The sequence below is a fragment of the Microdochium trichocladiopsis genome (assembly GCF_020744255.1).
Source record: "Microdochium trichocladiopsis strain MPI-CAGE-CH-0230 chromosome Unknown B0I36scaffold_14, whole genome shotgun sequence".
Classification (NCBI taxonomy): Eukaryota; Fungi; Ascomycota; class Sordariomycetes; order Xylariales; family Microdochiaceae; genus Microdochium; species Microdochium trichocladiopsis.
This window is the reverse complement of record NW_025763557.1, coordinates 543611-564624: the sequence shown is the minus strand read 5'-3', so window position 1 is coordinate 564624 and position 21014 is coordinate 543611. Positions and strand designations below refer to the sequence as shown.

At 54.8% G+C, this 21014-nt stretch overlaps 6 protein-coding genes across 6 annotated transcripts; 5 read left to right on the top strand and 1 right to left on the bottom strand.

The window, feature by feature from the left end:
- Positions 1-2601: 2601 nt before the first annotated feature.
- B0I36DRAFT_399226 (uncharacterized protein) lies at positions 2602-3127 on the top strand. Its single transcript, XM_046161635.1, has one exon. The coding sequence runs from the start codon at positions 2729-2731 to the stop codon at positions 3101-3103; it is 375 nt and encodes a 124-aa protein (XP_046004842.1). The 5' UTR covers positions 2602-2728; the 3' UTR covers positions 3104-3127.
- A 1057-nt stretch (positions 3128-4184) lies between these two features.
- Positions 4185-5352, top strand: B0I36DRAFT_355972 (uncharacterized protein; the record flags this gene model as incomplete). Its single annotated transcript, XM_046157510.1, is given in 3 exon segments — positions 4185-4578; positions 4597-4724; positions 4828-5352. 3 exon segments carry the CDS (start codon positions 4185-4187, stop codon positions 5350-5352), a joined length of 1047 nt encoding a protein of 348 aa, XP_046004841.1.
- Positions 5353-6414: 1062 nt separating this feature from the next.
- Positions 6415-7704, top strand: B0I36DRAFT_256336 (uncharacterized protein; the record flags this gene model as incomplete). Its single annotated transcript, XM_046150931.1, has 2 exons — positions 6415-6854; positions 6927-7704. The coding sequence occupies 2 exons, from the start codon at positions 6415-6417 to the stop codon at positions 7702-7704; spliced, it is 1218 nt and encodes a 405-aa protein (XP_046004840.1).
- A 1871-nt stretch (positions 7705-9575) lies between these two features.
- B0I36DRAFT_389560 (glycosyl hydrolase family 3 C-terminal domain-containing protein) lies at positions 9576-11840 on the top strand. Its single transcript, XM_046161340.1, has 2 exons — positions 9576-10260; positions 10321-11840. Exons 1-2 carry the CDS (start codon positions 9777-9779, stop codon positions 11748-11750), a joined length of 1914 nt encoding a protein of 637 aa, XP_046004839.1. The 5' UTR covers positions 9576-9776; the 3' UTR covers positions 11751-11840.
- A 3243-nt stretch (positions 11841-15083) lies between these two features.
- Positions 15084-17613, top strand: B0I36DRAFT_339722 (cytochrome P450). Its single transcript, XM_046155899.1, has 5 exons — positions 15084-15268; positions 15336-15405; positions 15452-15624; positions 15693-16583; positions 16690-17613. Exons 1-5 carry the CDS (start codon positions 15131-15133, stop codon positions 17329-17331), a joined length of 1914 nt encoding a protein of 637 aa, XP_046004838.1. The 5' UTR covers positions 15084-15130; the 3' UTR covers positions 17332-17613.
- A 2391-nt stretch (positions 17614-20004) lies between these two features.
- Positions 20005-20669, bottom strand: B0I36DRAFT_355968 (uncharacterized protein; the record flags this gene model as incomplete). The annotated part of the gene is made up of 2 exons (XM_046157509.1): positions 20005-20426; positions 20657-20669. The coding sequence occupies 2 exons, from the start codon at positions 20667-20669 to the stop codon at positions 20005-20007; spliced, it is 435 nt and encodes a 144-aa protein (XP_046004837.1).
- Positions 20670-21014: the final 345 nt, after the last annotated feature.

Sequence of the window (21014 nt, the reverse complement as noted above, 5' to 3'; positions counted from 1 at the left end):
GAGCTGTTTGGTAACACGGGGGCGTACCATCTCAGCTTGAGGCTCTTTATTCCAGACACTCTATGGGCTAGCCGGGATGATGAGGACATACCAAGTCCCTGTTTGTACTTCACAGCATTGTGCGGGCTACAACGACCTGCTGCAGAAGTACCATACGACGTTTAGATCGCCCTAGCCCCCTTCACATTATATAAAAGACATGTGTTAGATCAAACAGTCTTTGAATTGTAGTACTGTAATGGAGTATTAAATGACTTCTAGTCCATAGACATCCCGTCGGACCGGGGTAATAATAAGCGTAACGTAATCCACAAGTGAGCGGGCCACACAAGTAGGCGGGCCACTTCCTTATCGCCGCTTTAAGTCCGCTTTTTCATAGCTAAATAATTCTTTTATCTTTATAGCTATAAGGTTAAGAATTTCACTAATCGTAAACGATAAGGATAATAAAGACCTTATACGAATACCTAGTTAATAAATTATTTATTCTCTCTATAAATAGCGAAATACAAAAAGTGGAGATCGGAATTACTACGGTTCTTCGTTTATAAGTTAACGTAATCCACGGGTGAGCGGGTCACACGGGTGAACGGGTCACTTTACTGCAATTTAATTGAGGTTCACTTCCTTCTCCTTTTTCTCCACCTCCAATCATGGGACGACAATCAATTGAAAGTGATTTGGTTCTAGCGTTAAATGCGCTCCAATCCGACCCAAAATTAAGCGTACGAAAGGCTGCGCAGATCTATAATGTATCTCGTACGACACTCCAGCAACGATACCACGGCCGAGCTGCGAAACACGACACCCGACCACCCTGCCAGAAATTAACCTCATACGAAGAGGAGAGTATCGTACGATACGTACTCGACCTAGATTCGCGTTCGTTTCCACCGCGGTTAAGTGGTGTTCGAGAAATGGCGGATCGACTCCTCCGCGTACGCGACGCGCCACGCGTTGGAACGAACTGGGCCTCAACCTTCGTACGACGACGACCTGAGCTCCGTACGCGTTTTAATCGAAGAATCGATTACCAGAGGGTCCTTTGCGAGGATCCGGACGCGTATCGCGCGTGGTTTGAGCTCGTACGAAACATAATCGCGAAATACGGGATCCACGATGACGATATCTATAACTTCGACGAAACGGGCTTCGCGATGGGCAAGATCTCCGCCGAAACTGTCGTTACGACCTCCGATCGACGCGGGAGGCCAAGAGCCGTACAACAAGGCAATCAGGAATGGGTTACAGTAATCCAGGGTATCGCGTCGTACGGCTATTCAATCCCGCCATACATTATCTTCGCCGGGAAGGTCCACCTCGACTCCTGGACCGCGAATAGCCCTCTACCGGCCGACTGGGTAATCGCGCTTTCAGAAAACGGTTGGACGACGAACGAGAGAGGCCTAGAATGGGTAAAACACTTTGATTTCCATACAAAGAGTCGTACGAAGGGTACCCACCGCCTCCTTATCCTCGACGGCCACGAGAGCCACCATTCCGTCGATTTCGAGCTCTACTGCAAGGAACAGAATATTGTCACGCTCTGTATGCCTGCTCATTCGTCGTATAAGCTCCAGCCTCTCGATGTTGGGTGTTTTGGACCTCTGAAACGGGCGTACGGTAAAGAAATCGAAGGTCTAATGCGGGCGCACGTAACCCACGTTTCAAAGGAGGACTTCCTCCCAGCCTTTTATAAGGCGTACGACGCTGCAATGACCAAATCAAACATCCAGGCAGGCTTCAGAGCGACAGGCCTAGTACCGTACGACCCGAATTATGTGATTTCGCAGCTAGATATGAAGTTTCATACGCCGACACCACCAGGTTCCTCTGCTGGACTACCACCCCCATGGGTTTCAAAGACGCCGAACAACCTAATTGAGACCGAATCGCAGACGAAGTATATTGAAAATCGCATCGTACGACACCAGAATAGCTCTCCGTCGTCCATTATTGAGAGCCTACGGCAGCTTAATAAAGGAATCACAATAATGGTGCACGAGCAGACCCTTATGCGCCATGACCTCGCCGAACTTCGAGATACAAACGACCGCCTTAGCCGCCGTCGTCGTACGAAAAGAAAACAGCTACAGAAAGGAGGGTCCCTAACAATTGATCAGGCAAAAGATTTGAAGGCTCAAATTGACGCGACGGAGCAGTTAAGGGCGGAAACGAGTCAGAATAGTAGTCGTACGAGGAGGCCAGAAACGTGCGCGCGACGATGTGGCGTCTGCGGCGAGCCCGGCCATAATGCTCGTACGTGTCAGAAAGTTGTATCTGCCTCTGAAGAAGAGGATTCCTCATAGTTTCAATTGATTTAAGGCGTTGTGGTTAAATTATCTTATACATTGTCGTACGAGTACCTGGAGGGTGGCCCGCTTGCTTGTGGATTACGTTACACCTCAGAACGCCGAGAAGTTCACGAAGCACCTTGGCCTAGAGTTGAACATATACGAGACTACTCTTGGGGACACAGAGCACGTCTATCTCAGCAAGTACATGCCCAATCAGACCGGGTTTATATCTATCCAAGGGTTTGCGACGAACAATAACGGAGCTTCAGGCGTCTCAAACCCTGGCGTCAGGACCGTCATCACCGCAGATGTCAATGTAGGCACGGGGGAAATAACTTCGGTTACGGGTCGCCTCGATATTCAGTCCGATGACCTGAAGTCGGCTCTGGCCGGTGGTTGTCGGGTACAATCAGCCTCCCTGTCGGCCTGCAATGTCGCCGTCTCTTGGCAAGGCTGTACCTCTCAAGCTTGACTTTCCCATCCCGGTTGCGGAATCCGGGTGCAAGATTCGAATCGCTCGCAAGTCATCTTACGTCGAACTTGTTGCTCCCATGGATACGGATGCATGGAAGAGCTCTCCTGCGTTGCTGTATCCCGTGCTCCTCAACGGACATAGCCCGACCGCCTGGAACATGCCCTATCTCAACCTACACAATCTCCCAATCCTCGACGTCTCACAGCACGACAAAATGCAGTGGCTGATCACACATGCCTTGATCTTAGTTTCCCTCACCGCTCTTGCTTGTTGCGCCTTGAGATGGAAGCCTGTTTTCCTTTCCAGCTATTGCTTTCTCATTCCGTCTTAACTAATGCAAATTGATGTTATCGTCTTCAGGAAGAAATCTTTCTATAAGTCACGATGGGCGAAATGACTGATTGAACGAGCATGCATAGATCATTTAGGATTCTCCCTATTTGTCATTATATTGACAAAGTCTGACTATATACATTTTATACATCCACCTCACTTTGGTCTGTCGTACGTAAAGTCTGCGGACGCCTTTGTTATAGGGGTGGGGTAGCTAGTGTCCTAGAGTCTCGTTAAATGATTTTTTTGTCAATGTAAAGTAAGAGTAAAACGGGAAGACTTACGATATCCGATCTTGCCGGGGGAAAGTCTGGTGAGGATCTGTACTCTAGATATCTACCAGCCCTAGCACAGAGGTAAACATTGATTGAGTGCTTCTTGTGAAGAACATCAAGCCGTTTCGTAATGTTTCTGAAACTTCGCATGAAGTTTTCTCGATCTCGGTTACGCGTCTGTGTCTTCTTCCGTATAGACGAATTCATCTCGATTTTCTTTACATGTATAATGTCCAGTTTAATCAACGACAAGCGAAAGTACAGTTCAGCCTGCAAAATATACATGTTAGGTTTGATCCTACTTACCATGATTGGTCCAAGTTTACCCATAGGATTTCATAATCTAAACATGGAGGAGCCGGAATAGAACGCTGAACAAGGATACATGGATAATGGGCACGGGCGTTGCAGCTGAATACGAAGTCAGGCTGTATGTGTCTAACGCGCTCCTTTTCTGGCTGATCAGACAAGGTTGAGATCTAATTACAACCATTCTTCATCTGGCCGGTCAAAGCCATGCTCGACTTAGTCCAATGACTCAGATGGCTCAGGATTGCATGGCCATGTGCCGACAATGAGAGTATACGTCTTGGCGGCCAGCTTTCCTGCTTGGATCATTGATAAAGGTCAAGAGATCGGTGCGGCCAGATTCGACGTCGCGTTCTATCTGATCTTGAACCAATATTATAGCTCAATCCCTTGTACCCAACTCGGCTATCTGTACATAACCTTTTTCACTAACCCAAATCACAATCAAAACAGCAGTCTTCACTCAACAGACCATTTTACCAAATACTCGCAGAGATGCCAGCTCAAGTGGCAATAGTCGCCATTCTCTACGCGATGCTAGCATTTTCGACCTGTCATGGCGCCGATGCTTTGCACAAGGTTCCCAGGCTCCGTGGCGTCGATGGTATCGAACAAAGCGGTATCTCCCCAAGATCGCGCTGTAGCAATGCCATAGAGCTAGGCGATACGCCGCTTGTTCTTAACGAAGACGCTCTCAATACCCTTCTACCAACAGATTGGTCTCCAGCACGGCCTGTCGTCTCGAATGCTTCAAACTCTTCCACCACAGCATCTTTTGGAGGAATGACCGACCTAGCAGCGTTCCTCAAAAAACGCACGATGCCACCAGTTCGCTATAAGCATAACGCATATCCTTACAGTGCTATTGGGACACTTGTTTCTTCAGAAGGTAAATCTGTACGTACAGGAATGTTAGTTGGCCGGCGGCTAGTGCTTACTACACCATTATGTATACCGCAGAATGGCCCAAGCCCTATCGTCGGGTTTTATCCATTTACTGAGGGTGACGCAGTGAACGAATGTAACCCTTATCAGGTAAGTACGAATTATCCTAGCACTTGCTAAGCTAGACATCAGTTTAGTGCCCGCTCGCTGGCCGGGGAGAAAGCTAATGTATTATGCGCAGATCGATGCCTAGTATTATGACGGTCCTCCAAAGTCGAGCAAAGCGGACCGCATTCGAAAGAGTGCATTCGCAATCGTTATCCTTACAGAAAACCTTGGGGATAGGCTGGGCTATCTGGACGTCCAAACCCCAGACGCAGCTCAGGCTCATCTTAACGGAGCCTCGTTTGCCACTTGCGGGCCTCGATTTATGGGTCTTGACCCATACGATCGAGAATTGTATTGCGGTCAAGACGTGAAAGTCCTCAAGTACGGCGGTTCTGGATGTGGCGGGATTCTCGATGACGGGCCCGTGTTCACTGACGCCGATATGACGTTCGGCACTGGGATCATAGAACCGGCTTGGTCAGGCTCAAGCCTGTTCGTTACTCAGGGTCCTCAGGGCCTTAATGAGACTGGATATACGGCCACTCTAGGGGTTATGGGGAACCCTTACCAATTCAGTCTTGAAAATGGAAGCATCGTCATGACTAGTATCTTTGCATTTGGGCAGAAGTTGGTCCACACTGTGCAGAAGCTCAGGGCAATTTATGGCTGAATGATGGTAGTGGTACCTGGTTTCTGTCTCACATGCGCAAGAGTTGGGGCCACATGTTTCAATCATACCTGGAACCATAAGTAGAGCTAGGCCTTCCGCCTTTCACACAAATCAGAGGCTCATCAGTAGACGTAGGCTGTGCTAATGCTACTGTAACAAAATCAATCGTCAGGCCGGATTGTTGAAGGCATTTTACCGGACGGCTAACGTTGTTCATTCGCCGCACTTGGAAAATTTGTTATACGCAGCACTCCGCAAGTCTCCTTGAAGAGATAAAAAATCATAACCGGCTAACCCTGATCTAACATTAGGGTGGAATTGAAGTCACGTAAATGATATGCCGCAAATTGTGCGCGAAGAATAAGGACCTGTTCTATGAGCAAGCGTGGTGGAATTCAAGTATTGTTAACGGGTAAGTTTGAAGCTGGAACGTCGAGAAGAGAAGGGTTTCCACGCACCGGCCCCGCGGCACGAGTAACGCCTGGAAGGGGGTGAGCTGGAACGGCCCACCGTTAACGAAGCCACCTTCCTGCGGGGCAAACAGCTCGTCGCGGTACCGTGCCATGCCGGTCTTGCCTATGATCATGTCGTGGACGATGCGCCTCACGACGAGGCCGCACTCAAAAGTGTTAAGGCATACATCGAAGAGGCATCGGCAGCTCCAATTACCGTCGTAGTTCTCGTCACCACGCAGCACTGTGAGCTACCGAGACTTCAAGGTGTTAATGAAGTGCTGCCAGATTGGGGTCCGCTTGTCATAGGTGGGGCTTGACAGGGTTGTCCGGGAAGTGGTCCTGGTGTTGATCAATGTCTTCTGTGGTGCCAAGTGGCGGGGACTAGGGTTGTGATGCAACACTTATAGCTCAGCAAGATCATCACCAAGGTCGACCGAGGTTGTGCCTTCTGACAACGTTGAAGTAATGAGCGTGACCAAGCAATTGACTCTCACGTAATGCGGGAACTTGGGCGCATCTCTGTAAGGGATGGCGAGGCTGTGGAGAATGAACAATGGTGATATCTGGTGTATTTTCCAATCCAATGATGTCGCACCGATACAGCATGATGGACGGCGTCAGTGCAGCAGCCTCTGTGGTGGGCGTCCTGACAGCCGCTTTACAAAGCGCCCAAGCCCTATCGAAGATGATTGACGACATCAAGGGTGTCCCCAGCGAAATTGCAGCCATTCACAGGGATCTCGAGGCGGTGACATCCGTGCTCCATCGGCTGGAGCCTTACTTACGAGATGGCGATGGGAGTTCCCAGGATGGGCCGGCCATGAGCTCCATGCCAGACATAGCCTTAGCTGTCAACAATTGCCGCACTTCGTGCGACCAATTTCAGGCGCTCTTGAAGCGGTGGCTAAGGCATTCGACCGAAGACAAGATGTTTTGGGTTGACAGGTGGCGAATTGGTCTGTTTGGCCAGAGCAGGACGAAGGCATTCCAAGCACGACTCTTTGGCTACAAGGGGACGCTCGCCTTGGCGTTGCAGACTGATACTGTGTAAGACCATACCTCCTCGCCATTGGTGGTGAGCTCATACATTGGGTGATGGGTACTGATATTATTTGATAGGATGCGGACAATCCGTCAAGGGTTCGTGATGGAGGATAGGAAGAAGACGATGTTGCAAACCCTCGAGCAGGAGGTTGGAAATGAGATTGCCCGTGTCACAGAGGAGGGTAGAGACATCGACGCAAGATGCCGGGAGGTCTCCCTTTATCAGGAGGCGCAGCCGAAAACAGATGAAGAGCTTGAAAAGCTCAGACAGGACGCTCAGGGGGAATTCCAGCTCCTTCGAGAGGCGAACCAGCAGCTCCAGAAGGTGTGTGAAGAAGCTCTCAGGAAGGTTGTATCCGCGCGCACAGGGCAGAACATCAAGGGTGTCAGGGCCACCAATGAAAGTGCGGTCTTGACTGGATATATCAACACGGAAGAACTCGGACAGACACATCGGGTATCGGTGGTATGTTCCCCCGATATCCCAATTGAGGTTGCTCCATCTGCCAACCAACAACTCAACACCGCCGTCCCTCCGACGACTGACCGAAGCATGTACAGTATCCCTCCACATGCCTCTCCCGGTGTCTCCCGACGACCACGACCAAGATGCCCAGAAGGACCCTGGCCCCGCGCCGCCCGAACTCCCGATAGTCTTCGCCGACCCGTCCGACCCCTTCACCCCGAAACTGCTCATCGTCGAGCTCCTCCGCACCAGCTACTGCATCCCCGGCTCTATCTTCCTCGTCGAGGACGTCACGATCGCCCCCCTCCCGCGGTCGACGCGATGGCGAGCCGTCCGCCTCGTCCTCGGCGACGGCGACCTGTGCATCCAGGCCCTGCTGCGCCCTGAGATGCACCGCTTCATCGACGCGAGCGCCGTCCATGTCGGCTGCTTCGTGCGCCTCGACACCTTCCACATCCGGCACAGGGAACTCGGCAACGACGAATCGGGGGCCCCGTTGCAGATGGTGTACCTCGTCATTGGCGACCTGGTCACCGTCGGGTGGCATTCAGAACTTGCGCAAGTGAGCCCGGCTGCCAGGCAAGTCGGCGAACAAGCAGGGCAACACGACGACCGGGCCGGGGTCGAGGACGAGGTCGACCTGATACCCAGCAGCCAGCTCGAGTTCAAGGGCATCAATGAAGCACTGGCGCAGGCGGAACGCCAATCGCGCCAAGCAACACCGACGAAGCATCGGCCTCGCCAGCAACAAAGCAACGACTACGATGACGACGACGGCCTCGACCCGGACGATGTCGAGAACATGGTCGTCTCGCCCTCCAAAACCTCTCGACGCAGGGAAGAAGCTGTCGCCTACGCGCACCGTGGCCCCGCCGCACTGCCGCGCGACTAGACCCATCCCTCCATCCCGCTCAAGCTCACCCGCCTCCGGTCCATCCCCGACCTGCCCTACAAGCAGAACTGGTCCATCAACACACTGGTGGTCGTCAGCGCCCTCGACAACGTCCAGCCGTGCCCGGTGCCCCCCTACGCCATGCGCACGGCGCGCGTCGCGGACCCCTCCACCGGCAAGCGCGTCCTGCTGACCGTGTTCCTTGACCCCGACGAGTTCGCTCCGCGGGTTGGCGCCGTGATCCTGCTCGTCGGCGTCAAGAACCACCTGGCGGACGGCGGGAGCCTCAGGAAGTACGTCAGCGACAGGCCCAGGAGGCCGGGGGAGAGGTGGTGGTACGAGGAGCCGCGCCAGTTTGACTGGTGCGACGTTGAGGGCATGAAGAGCTGGTGGGAGGCGGAAGGAAAGACGGCGCAGGGCGACGCTGCAGATCCAGGCTCATGAAGTCTAATGACGCGATGATGATCTATAGACCATGATCCAACGGCTTGATGCACAAATGAGTTCCTTACCTCCACGCCACCGTAATACCCCTATCGTACGACTCCCTCGCCGGCTCGATAAACCGCAGGCCATCCTCGACTGCGTCGCCTTGACCTCCAGCTTGGCCTTGCCGTTAATAGCATCCGCCACGTTCTCCTACAGCCCCATCCACCGTCCCGTGACGGTCGGGTACCCCCCGGTGTACTTCTTCGTCTCAGGGTCATGCTTCTGCACGCTTGGGTCGAACTCCTTGTACGTCGTCAAGATGCCGCGCAGGGCCTCCGACTCGACCCCGAATCCTTCATCGAGGGGCTTAGCACCAGCGCCGATCTGCTCCCCCCTCCTGGGGACAGGTGCTTCGCTGCTGGAAGTACTGGCAAGTCAGCACGCGGTTCCTTCTGCTTTCTACAAGGGTTCAATCCTTACCTTGACAAACGAGCCCTTGGTCCCGCGCACGAGCTGCTTGAGCTGCTGCGCCATAGGGCTCGTGACGGCCGTCTTGACCGTGACGAGCAGGCCCAGAAGGGCCCCGTCATACTGCAGGCTGATGGTGAACGAGTGCTCGACCTCGCTCTCGATGGGCCGCTGGGCCCGGAAGAAGCCGGTCACCGACTTGGGGCGTCCGAAGAGCGCGAGGGCCTGTTCGAAGCTGTGGCTAGTTAGCCAACTGTACCAATTGTCTTTCGAATCACGATCGCGAACCCTTGCCAACCATGCACGCCCGGCGGGGCCCGAGCGCCCTTGAATCAGGCCCTGATTTAGCGCAAGGCGCCAGTCGCGGGAGGCTTCCCTGGACCATAGGCTCTGTTGGAGGAACACTTCACATAACCTCTTCACATGCCTGGCGTCTTCCTTCCGGTTCCCGAGCCCGACGTCGCTCTGCCCCAGTTTGCATCGAGTCCCTGCCCACTGTAAGTTTGTGTCCAAGTGCCAATTCTAGTATGGCGCACTTGGGGTTCAGAATGAATGCAATGGCCCGAGCGTTTGGCCCCTGTTCTATGGCAGAGACGCGCCAACTGGACACAAACTGCCTGTGAATGATGGTCAGGTCCTCCGCAAGGAATGGGGCTTCAAGGGACTCGTCATGTCGGACTGGATGGGCACATACTCGACAGCCCGTGGCCTCGAGGCCGGTCAGGATCTCGAGATGCCCGGCCCGACGAAATGGAGATCGGTGGGGGAAGTCAAGGAGCAGATCCGGAAGGGTGCCGTCACAGAAGAGACGATCAACACGAGCGCCCGGCGTGTCCTGGAGCTCGCCAGGCGTCTCGGGCGTTGGGACAACCCGGAGGAGCCGCCGGAGCGATGTGTCGAAGATCCCGCGACTAACGCGCTGATCCGAGACGCCGGGGCGGACGGCATCGCGTTGCTGAGGAACGAGGGCGGCGTCCTCCCGATCACCAAGACTGCCACCGTGGCCATAATAGGCCAGCATGCTACGTCGGTCGTTCTCGGCGGTGGCGGGAGCGCCCGGGTCGACGCGCAGCATGCGATAACACTTGTAGACGGACTGCCAATGCTGGGCTACGACGTCAAAGTAGCCGCGGGGGTTCCGGTGTTTGGAGTAGGTGAGTCACCCGAAACATGAAATATTCCAAACACACATCGCTGGTGCTAAGCCTGCATAGTCCCCCATGCCGACCCGTCCGCGGTGTTCGAGGTTGGCAACACCGAACACACTCCAGCACCCGTCAAGATCGAGTGGTTCAACGGGCCGACGATCGGAGAGAACCCGTCGTTCCAGGAGATGCGGCCGCAGGCCGAGTACATGATCAAGGAGCGCTGGCCCGGCCACCTCGACAAGGACTACTGCACGCGCATCACCTTTGACCTCGTCGCCCCGTCCTCGGGCCAGCACCTCTTCTCCGCCATCAGCACGGGCAGGGCGGTCGTCTACATCGACGGCGTCCAGGTCTTTGAGCGCCCGCAGGAGACCAAGCTCAAGCCCGAGTCCTTTTATTTCTATAAGCGCCAGCTCGAGCGCCGCTTCACCCACGAGATGACCGCGGGCAGGCGTTACTCGGTCCGCATGGACTCGTGGGCGGCGGACCGGGCCATCCTCGACGCGCCGCCGCTCAACGGCAAGATGTTCCAGGGCAGCGCGGTACGGTTCTACGAGCATATTGATCTCGCGGCGCGGCTGCGCGAGGCCTCAGAGGCCGCGGCGGCGTGCGACTACGCCGTCGTGTGCACCGGCACGATCAACGAGATCGAGTCGGAAGGGTTCGACCGGACCGACATGGACCTGACGGCGGCCGAGTACGACATGGTCGACGCCGTGCTCGCGGCCAACCCGGACCGGTCCGCCGTGGTCAACTTCTCGGGCGCGCCCGTCGGGATGGCGCAGTTTGCCGACCGCAGCCCGGCCATTGTGCAGGCGTGGTTCCCGGGCCAGGAGATGGGCGACTCGGTCGCCGCCGTGCTCTCGGGGGACGTGAACCCGGGCGGGCGGCTGCCGCTGTCGTGGCCCAGAAAGGTCGAGGACAACCCGGCCTATGACAATTTCCCCTCGCACAACAACATCCTCCGCTACGAGGAAGCGCTGAATGTTGGATACCGATACTATGACCGGGCAGACGTCGCCGCCAAGCCGCTGTTCCCGTTCGGCTACGGGCTGTCGTACACGACCTTTGCCGTGCTGGGCGCCGGCATCACGCAGCAGCGCGTCCTGTTCGCGGCCGCTGACGCGAACATCGGCATCACGGTGACAGCGAGGGTGCAGAACACCGGCGGCCGCGCGGGCAAAGTCGCCGTGCAGTTCTACGTCGCCGACTGCAACAGCGGTGATGCGGCCATCGGCGGTGGCGGCGGCGGCGGTGGCCACGCCAGGCCGCCCAAGGAGCTGCGGGCCTTTGAAAAGGTCGCGCTCGAGGCCGGCGAGGTGAGGGACGTCGTCCTGACGCTGGACAGGGACTGCGTGAGCTGCTACGACGCGGCGCGGATGTGCTGGGAGGCGCGGCCGGGAGCGTACAAGGTGCTCGTCGGGCTTTCGAGCGCGGACATTACGCACAGTGTCGACCTTACCCTAGACAAGGGGTTCACGTGGACTGGTGTCTGAGCGGCTGGACGTTGCTCGGTGAGGTCTTCCCTGCCCAAGACTATGAAATCATCTTAAACAATACGCACATCGCAGACATAGAATGCACCAGAGACGTAAGCATGTGTGAGTGCATATTATTTTTGCGTGTAAAACCAGTTGTCGCTCGAACGCCGAGAGATCACATCAACCCATTCCACCCTTCTCAGCCGACCGTCTGCCCCTCGAGCTCCTTCTCCGTCCACTCCCACAGCTTCTCCGCGAGCGCCTGGTCGTAGATCTGGGGCTTCCCGCGCCCCGTGACGCCGATCGGCTCATAGTACGTGCCGGACACGATATCCTTTGCCTTCGCCGTCGACGCCCAGAGTTGGTTCAGCGTGCCCGTGGGTACGTCGACGCCGATAACCATAGAGAGGAAGACAATCACAGCGCCCGCGAACCAGTTGCCGTCCAGCAGTGTGGCGGCGAGGTTGGTCCTGACGACGCCCGGGTGCAGCGACACGGCCGTGAGCTGCGGGTTGTGCCGCGCGAGCTCCCTCGCGTACAGCGCGTTGGCGAGCTTGCTTTGGCCATAACGGGCTCTCCCGGTCATCGCTTCGCCTGTCGTTTTAAGCGCGTCAAAGATGATGCCCTCGGGCGGCCCAAAGGCATGGGCAGCCGAAGAGACGAACACGACGCGGGCGTCGCCGTGCTGCTCCGCCGTCTTGAGGAGTAAGGGCTGGAGCAGCTTGGTCAAGAGCGCGTGGCCCATGTGGTTGGTACCAAACTGGATCTCGTAGCCCTCGTCGGTGGTAGCTGCGGGGACTCCCATGATGCCGGCGTTGAGGAGCAGGATATCGAGCCGATCGGCGCCGTCGAGGATCTGCTTGGCGGCCGTACGGACGGACGCAAAGGAGCCTATGTCTATCTGGACGAACCGGATGTTCGCGCCGGGGACCTCGGCCTTGATCTTGTCCGTAACCTCCTTCGCCTTAGCCGCGTTGCGGGCGGCGAGCCAGATCTCCTTGGGCTCGTGCTTGGCGAACTCGAGGACGGACTGCTGGCCTATGCCGCTGGTGCCGCCCGTTACGAGGACGACCCTGTCCTTGAGGGACGGGATGTCGACCTTGGGGTCAAAGGCGACGCTCTTGCTGCCCGATGCGCCCATTGTGACGGTTGCTTGGTGTATAGTCTTGTTGCGCAATGTTTACGATGAAAGGTTTAAGGCGTGGAGGACAGGACGGGCACAATATCGAAAGGGGGTCCGCAGCTTTTTCTAGTTGTCTCCCGTGCTATCGAATTCCCATCATCTCATATACTCTGTATGGCCGCGAAAGCACAGGGGCATCGCAAACCATAGATTGCGGTTAGCCACCACGCAGACCGCCAGGTTGTCGGGGTGAGGCAGCAGCACTAGACGTCACTAGGCGCATCTAGTATGTGTTTCCAGCTACGGGGCAACGCTATGGCCAGGAACTTAAGGTTTGCACAAGGGAAGCTTACAAACCAAGGTGCACACGGGAGTCTTACAAATCAAGGGCGAGCATGCGAGTCATGGTGGTGTTTAAGCGCGGCTAGCCTGGGCCTCGGCACTTGGTGACCCCTGCATATTGTGCATGTGGTCATCTCCGTGCAGCTTGAAGCATTGTTCTTTGGCATGTCATTCTTTGTAGGCTGGTGATGCACTTGATGTTGAAGGCTTCAACACAACAAACTACAAATGTTACTTGAGCCATCATCTCGGCCAACATCCCGAACCTCAAGCAGTTCCTCAAGTCCTTCTTCACGGGGCTGGGATACCCGCTCAACCTCGACGACACGCGGGTCTACGGCAGCTCGCACGCGGGCAACAACTACGCGCTACGGTCCATCAAAGCCAGGGTCCTGGGGGTGTGGTGAAGTGGGGGCGAGTGCGAAGATTGAAGCAACGGAGATGCGAGCGGGTGTATCGCTCTAGTGAATGGATTAGGTACAAGAGCAAGCACGCGAGACACAACCTGTAGACTGCGATACTACATATTCATCTGGGGGCTTTGCGACATACGGGAACAGTATTTACATCACTCGTTTCCGTCTCTCAGCGCACTAGGGCTCTCTTGTACATTCTAGACTTGGACCTCATAGATTTGCTCAGCTAGCCATTTATAGAAAGAGTTGCATACATTTGTTTGACATTACATACTGTTCATTGAGAACTTGTCTTGGAGACCCTCCGTGATCCACCACACGCTCTTCTCCAGCCGTTTCACCAGTTGCCCTCCGACCCTCCGGGTATGTCCAGCATCTGGTTAGTGTTGACCTGTTCGACATATACCTCTTCGTTTGCACTGCCAGATTGGAGTGCTGCTGCCACGTGGAGTCGGGCATATTGTCTTCCAACTCTCTAAGGAGATGACAAGCCGACTCATTTTATAGGCTGCTCGCTGGTGTTCGACACGAATTGATAACTTTTAAAATGATCTGTGATTATTTGTTAACTTGTGTCTTGTTTATGGCGCACCTCTCGCTCATACAAACAATGCTTAGGGATTAGTTGGGGTTGGCATAGTCGTCAGTTGGAGTAGTGCTAGGATAAGGTCTTGCTTAAAACCTTCGATATGGATGTCCTCCATCATGGGCAGCAAATTTATCAGGCGGGATCTTCGTTTGCTCTCCGCCCTGTGCTGTTCTGTCTTCCAAATGTGCCGTCTGAATCGCTGACACAGCAGGTATAAGTCCTCATGGTGATAAGTGTTCCTGATTGACTTAAGCGCTACGTACATCAGGCATTGTGAACGAGGTTTGCCTGCCGTATGTGTTGCATGCTACCGCTTATTGCGTCTTATGAAGCACCGACAAAGCTTGCTGGCTGTGTTTGCTCGGTTACGCTCGTTACGCATTGTTGGCCCTCGGCCTTCCAAAACCACCACTCAGGGGTGCTGTGGGAGGCATGCCAAATTGTTCACGCCCTCATCGCCTTGATCGATTGTATGCCCTGTTGCACATGACTCGCCTAACTGACTTTGCCCTGCGAATTGCAAAACTTTCCAGGACGTCGGCAAGACTTCGTGTCTTACGAATCGTAACATTCGAGGATAGCCAGTCTTGCTGTGGCTTCACATCACTGCTTGTTGCCAAGACCGGCCTGGCCTAACTACTGCGGTCTATCTAGAATGGTATGTGGAGATGAGCTCGGCGGGCCGGGTGCTGTCGGCCACCGAGCGCTGAGGGGTCCCTGCATGTCCAACCCGTTCTCCAGGGGTGGTCATCCGGCATTTGCGCATTCCGTCTGGCACGATTTTGACAGTTGGATCCACATCACAGTAGTAGTCCATCACTATATCAGGATGGCAGTTGGTCCACGTTAACTCTTTCACTGCTAAGTATTCGTTCACTACAGTTGCATTCTCGTGACAGAACCTGGCCCGTTGACCACCACACTCATGAGTCTCATCATTGTGGGCTCGGCCCTGGTCTCGTTCCTCTGGGCGGGGTCACAAGTGCTTTTTCTTGTTCGCAACTACAATGCCGCAAAGTCGATGGGCTTGCCTCTGGTTGTTGTGCCATATGATCCCGATGGTGTTAGTCTGGCTCTTGTTCTGCCCATGCCGAAGACACGATATCTGACATCCACTTTCCCCTCTCTAGTTCATTTTCGGAGTCGTCTCCGAGCCGTTGAAACCACTCCTCCGCCGGATTCTGCCCGCCTCCGCTCGGCGTGCCTTTGATCTTACACTATGGGGCTGGGAGTTCCACGACATGAGCGCCCATCTACGAGCGGCTCGGTCCGGCTTTTGTCATTGTCACGACTTCTCTGAATCGCTTCGTTACTGCTGATCCGGCCATGGCCAACGCCATCCTTGCTCGTAGGCGCGACTTTGTTCATCCAGACGTGACGACCAGCGTCATGGGGTTGCTTGGCCACAACCTCGTAACTGTAAGTGAACAACAGCCAGCATAATCTTGCCCCGAAGACTCGGCTGACGCAGTCATCCTGGGAAACAGTCTGTCGACGATTCCTGGGCTCGCCAGCGCCGCATCGTGGCGCCAGCCCTCAACGAGCGGATCAGCTCTGGCGTTTGGGCCGAAAGCAAGGAGCAGGCCAACGAGCTCGTCGACGCCTTGCTCTCTTCAACAACCACCGCCACCGGAGATCCGTCTGCATCCACCAAAGAGAGCATTACCGGCCTGCGAGCCATCGCCATCAACGTGCTCAAGCGTGTCGCCTACGGCCGGCCCGCACCCTACGTGCTCCCGTCAGAGTCGGCAGCCAAGCCCGCCCCGCACGCCGACATGACCTACGTCGACGCCATATCGCTCTGCACTGAGCTGCTGCTGTTCGCCGCCTTTGTGCCGGGTGCCATACTGCGCCTGCCGATCATGCCCTACTCCATGCGCAGGCTCGGCATCGCCCTCGAGCGTCTCCCGAAGCTGACGAACGATCTCCTCGACAACGAGCGTCGGGGCAGTGGCACCACCTTGACTAAGAAAGACGTAAACTTGGGCAGTGTTGCTACTCCAGCCGCCCCGGACACCATCATAAGAACCCTCGTTCGCCTCTCGGACGAAGCCAAGGAGCAAGAAAACAATTGTGACCAGGGGAACCAGACCAAGGAACCTGACAGCGGAACCGTCGGCAGCGGGAAATCGCAGTACCTTTCCGAGGACGAGATCGCCGGGAACCTGTTCATCTTCACGGCAGCCGGGTTCGACACGACTGCTAATACGCTCGGCTTCGCAGTGACGCTACTCGCCGCACACCCACAGTGGCAGGCGTGGGTGCAGGCCGAGATCGACGCCGTCCTCTACGCTGGGGGCGGCGGCACCGGCAAAGAGCTGCAGCTGCCAGATTATGCGGAGGCGTTTCCCAGGCTGCCGCGCTGTCTGGCCCTCATGGTATGTGCAATGCATCCTCGAGTCTGAGGAATTATCCGTGGAGATAGGATGATGAAAACTTGCCCCTTTGCAACAGCCGCTGATAGATTTTCACTGACAAACACAGTTCGAGGTCCTCCGCCTGTTCCCAGCAGTGACGATGCTTATGCGCTCGACCAGCACGCCGCAGACCATCCCCTGCTCCCGTGCCTACTCGACTTCCTCCTCCGACAACGACGATGATAATGCCGAGCTATCGACAATCACTATCCCTGCGCCCTGTGCCGTGTACATCAACACCATGGCCCTGCACGCCAGCTCTTCCGCGTGGGACGACGCATCCGAGTTCAACCCTGCGCGCTGGATCCAGCGCATCTCCACGGGGAGCAACGACGACGACGACGGTAGCGACAACGATGGATCTCGAGTAAAGGCAGTAAACGAAGAAGTAATAGTGGACCACAGCGCAGTCCTCGGTATCCCGCGTGGCGGGTTCCTCCCCTGGTCCTCGGGCCCGAGGAAGTGTCCCGGGCAGAAGATGTCGCAGGTCGAGTTCGTCGCCGTCATCGCGACTCTCTTTGGGCGGTGCAACACCGAGCCCGAGATCACCGGCGGAGATGCTCTGGGTGGTGGCGCGGAGGAGGACATGGAGAAGAGAATGCAGGCCGCGAGGCAGAGGCTGCTTGACCTGACGCAGGACAGCCAGCCGCTGTTCACGCTGGCGATGAACAATCCGCGGGACGTGAGACTTCGATGGACGCCTCGGTAAAGCGCAGGCAAGATGACCGTGGCTTCAGGTGCGCCTGGGGCACGGCATCGCGTGCAGCTGTGAAGACAGCGAGGGGAGCTGCATAAGCATTGCATCGCGGGAACCTTATGTGTCGACCATTGATATGTTTACAAGCATGGTACTACAGAGATTACCAGCTGCAATCACTTGATCTAATTTGTAGGCCCAAAGACCGACGCGGCCGTAGTACGGCTTGTGCGGAAAAGGCGAAAATGTTTGATGAAATTAACAGTAGACTCTGTTCCAACTATAAAACTTTAATTAACGTAATCCACGGGTAAGCGGGTCACACGGGTGAACGGGTCACCTTCCAGTAACTCGTACGACAATATATAAGACAATTTAACCACAACGCCTTAAATCAATTCAAACTATTCAGAATCCTCTTCTTCAGAGGCAGATACAACTTTCTGACACGTACGAGCATTATGACCGGGCTCGCCGCAGACGCCACATCGTCGCGCGCGCGTTTCGGGCCTCCTCGTACGACCACTATTCTGACTCGTTTCCGCTATTAACTGCTGCGTCGCATCGATTTGAGCCTTCAAATCCTTTGCCTGATCAATCGTGAGGGACCCTCCTTTCTGTAGCTGCTTTCTTTTCGTACGACGACGGCGGCTGAGGCGGTCATTTGCATCTCGAAGTTCGGCGAGCTCTTGGCGCATAAGGTCCTGCTCGTGTACCATCATTATAACTCCTTTTCTCAGCTGCCGTAGGCTCTCAACAATGGACGACGGTGAGCTATTCTGGTGTCGTACGATGCGATTTTCAATATACTTCGTCTGCGATTCGGTCTCAATTAGGTTGTTCGGCGTCTTTGAAACCCATGGGGGTGGTAGTCCAGCAGAGGAACCTGGTGGTGTCGGCGTATGAAACTTCATATCTAGCTGCGAAATCACATAATTCGGGTCGTACGGTACTAGGCCTGTCGCTCTGAAGCCTGCCTGGATGTTTGATTTGGTCATTGCAGCGTCGTACGCCTTATAAAAGGCTGGGAGGAAGTCCTCCTTTGAAACGTGGGTTACGTGCGCCCGCATTAGACCTTCGATTTCTTTACCGTACGCCCGTTTCAGAGGTCCAAAACACCCAACATCGAGAGGCTGGAGCTTATGCGACGAATGAGCAGGCATACAGAGCGTGACAATATTCTGTTCCTTGCAGTAGAGCTCGAAATCGACGGAATGGTGGCTCTCGTGGCCGTCGAGGATAAGGAGGCGGTGGGTACCCTTCGTACGACTCTTTGTATGGAAATCAAAGTGTTTTACCCATTCTAGGCCTCTCTCGTTCGTCGTCCAACCGTTTTCTGAAAGCGCGATTACCCAGTCGGCCGGTAGAGGGCTATTCGCGGTCCAGGAGTCGAGGTGGACCTTCCCGGCGAAGATAATGTATGGCGGGATTGAATAGCCGTACGACGCGATACCCTGGATTACTGTAACCCATTCCTGATTGCCTTGTTGTACGGCTCTTGGCCTCCCGCGTCGATCGGAGGTCGTAACGACAGTTTCGGCGGAGATCTTGCCCATCGCGAAGCCCGTTTCGTCGAAGTTATAGATATCGTCATCGTGGATCCCGTATTTCGCGATTATGTTTCGTACGAGCTCAAACCACGCGCGATACGCGTCTGGATCCTCGCAAAGGACCCTCTGGTAATCGATTCTTCGATTAAAACGCGTACGGAGCTCAGGTCGTCGTCGTACGAAGGTTGAGGCCCAGTTCGTTCCAACGCGTGGCGCGTCGCGTACGCGGAGGAGTCGATCCGCCATTTCTCGAACACCACTTAACCGCGGTGGAAATGAACGCGAATCTAGGTCGAGTACGTATCGTACGATACTCTCCTCTTCGTATGAGGTTAATTTCTGGCAGGGTGGTCGGGTGTCGTGTTTCGCAGCTCGGCCGTGGTATCGTTGCTGGAGTGTCGTACGAGATACATTATAGATCTGCGCAGCCTTTCGTACGCTTAATTTTGGGTCGGATTGGAGCGCATTTAACGCTAGAACCAAATCACTTTCAATTGATTGTCGTCCCATGATTGGAGGTGGAGAAAAAGGAGAAGGAAGTGAACCTCAATTAAATTGCAGTAAAGTGACCCGTTCACCCGTGTGACCCGCTCACCCGTGGATTACGTTATTATTTTTTAGCTCAATCACGTTATAACGTGACAGTATGATATTTCGGTACTTAGGGGACCGCGATGTATATACCTGATATGCATTGGTTGCACCACCAGGCCAGTGTGGCGAGTGGGGTCAAGAGCCTGCGCTGCATTTCAAGCGCAATGTGACAGGACTTGGATCCTTGCTGTTGCTTGGATTGCGGCGACGCAACTTCTTCTCATCCCGGTGACCGGAAGTTGCACTACATTTTGATCCCCCATCAACCAGAATTTGTCACTTCAAGTGTTAGTGATCGGACTAAGCTGCAACGAATGTGTCTCGATAAAAAGCACCATGGCCATCTCAGACAATCCTACATAGATGAGGTTATTGAACAATGTAAATATCAACCATTCTTCATGGCGGCCCATGAACGACTACTCTACTCCATCTCTATCATGTGCAACTCGCGGCCCTACCTCAGTGCCAGTACAGTTATCTCGGTACATCTCGCGCCCCAGAATCCAGCTCCTTACATCTCCAGTAGGTCGAGAGTCTACTACGGGTTCTTGTGAGTTACATAGGTCTTCCGCTTGCTAGTGTCATCCTCATTGACCGTAGTAATAGTGATGCCCTTGCCTGCGAGGACGGGGTACTCTTCCCGGAGCCAGAAGGCCCTGGGCGCATTCCCGGGCTTCATCAGCACGTACGTGGTCCCCGTCGAGTGCTTGGCCAGCACCTGGCCCATGCGATTGATGACCTCGCGCCCTTCGTCCGGGTTGTCGTAGCACGAGCCGGACCAGTTCTCCTGCATGTCCGGGTCGTATACGAGACTCCACGCCTTGCCGACCCACTTGTCAATGCACTCCTCGCTGGGGTACTCCTCGTCGTCGCGCTTAGGGTGGCGGAAGAGGCTGCGCGGGGCGGCGGCGGTGGCGGCGCCACCGGAGAGCGTCGAGATCGCCTTGGCTGGAGCCGCATCTACGATGAGTGGTAGAGCGAAGAGGAGTGTTTGCGTTATGATGCTAGAGAAGTTTATGATTGCGACGTGTTGGAGTGTGATTGCAGTAGAAGTCCTTTATGGCTGATGGTTGAGGGCGGCCAGTACCGAATGAGAACTGCTGGGCTGGAGGATTTTTGAGTGTTGCGCTGTTTTGTGGTGATTATTCAAGAGAGACTGAAGCCGGGTGGTGCAGAGCATGGATTTATACATTGTTTAGGCATTGTTCAATTCGAAGTTAGGGTGTTCCGTTTGCGAACGATCTTGACGTTGACCTCATGTCAATCACTAATATCTTGACTTTCTAAAAGAGTATTGATGCCGTTTGAAGAACTGATCTGAGCCTATGAGCGACCCCTGAAGGCCCGCAGACGCAGCTCACAGCTCTGTCTGGCAGGTTTTAATCCTGTGGTAAGTCGCAATACCTTCAAATGAGCTCACAGTCTCTGCATATGCGTGTTAATCGTAGCTTACGGAGGCTTCCCGTCTCTGCTTTGGAATAATCTACAATGTCAGAGTGTTACCTTGGAGAATGCAGCGATCTATGTTAGGGACGTTAAGCTGATCAT

Excerpts from the sequence above, each read along its gene's own strand:
- B0I36DRAFT_399226 (XM_046161635.1), top strand. The coding sequence starts at position 2,729 with ATGTCGCCGTCTCTTGGCAAGGCTGTACCTCTCAAGCTTGACTTTCCC.
- B0I36DRAFT_389560 (XM_046161340.1), top strand. The coding sequence starts at position 9,777 with ATGTCGGACTGGATGGGCACATACTCGACAGCCCGTGGCCTCGAGGCC. Across the intron at positions 10,261-10,320 it reads GGTTCCGGTGTTTGGAGTAG|TCCCCCATGCCGACCCGTCC; the intron begins GTGAGTCACCCG and ends AAGCCTGCATAG.
- B0I36DRAFT_339722 (XM_046155899.1), top strand. The coding sequence starts at position 15,131 with ATGAGTCTCATCATTGTGGGCTCGGCCCTGGTCTCGTTCCTCTGGGCG. Across the intron at positions 15,269-15,335 it reads TGCCATATGATCCCGATGGT|TTCATTTTCGGAGTCGTCTC; the intron begins GTTAGTCTGGCT and ends TCCCCTCTCTAG. Across the intron at positions 16,584-16,689 it reads CGCGCTGTCTGGCCCTCATG|TTCGAGGTCCTCCGCCTGTT; the intron begins GTATGTGCAATG and ends TGACAAACACAG.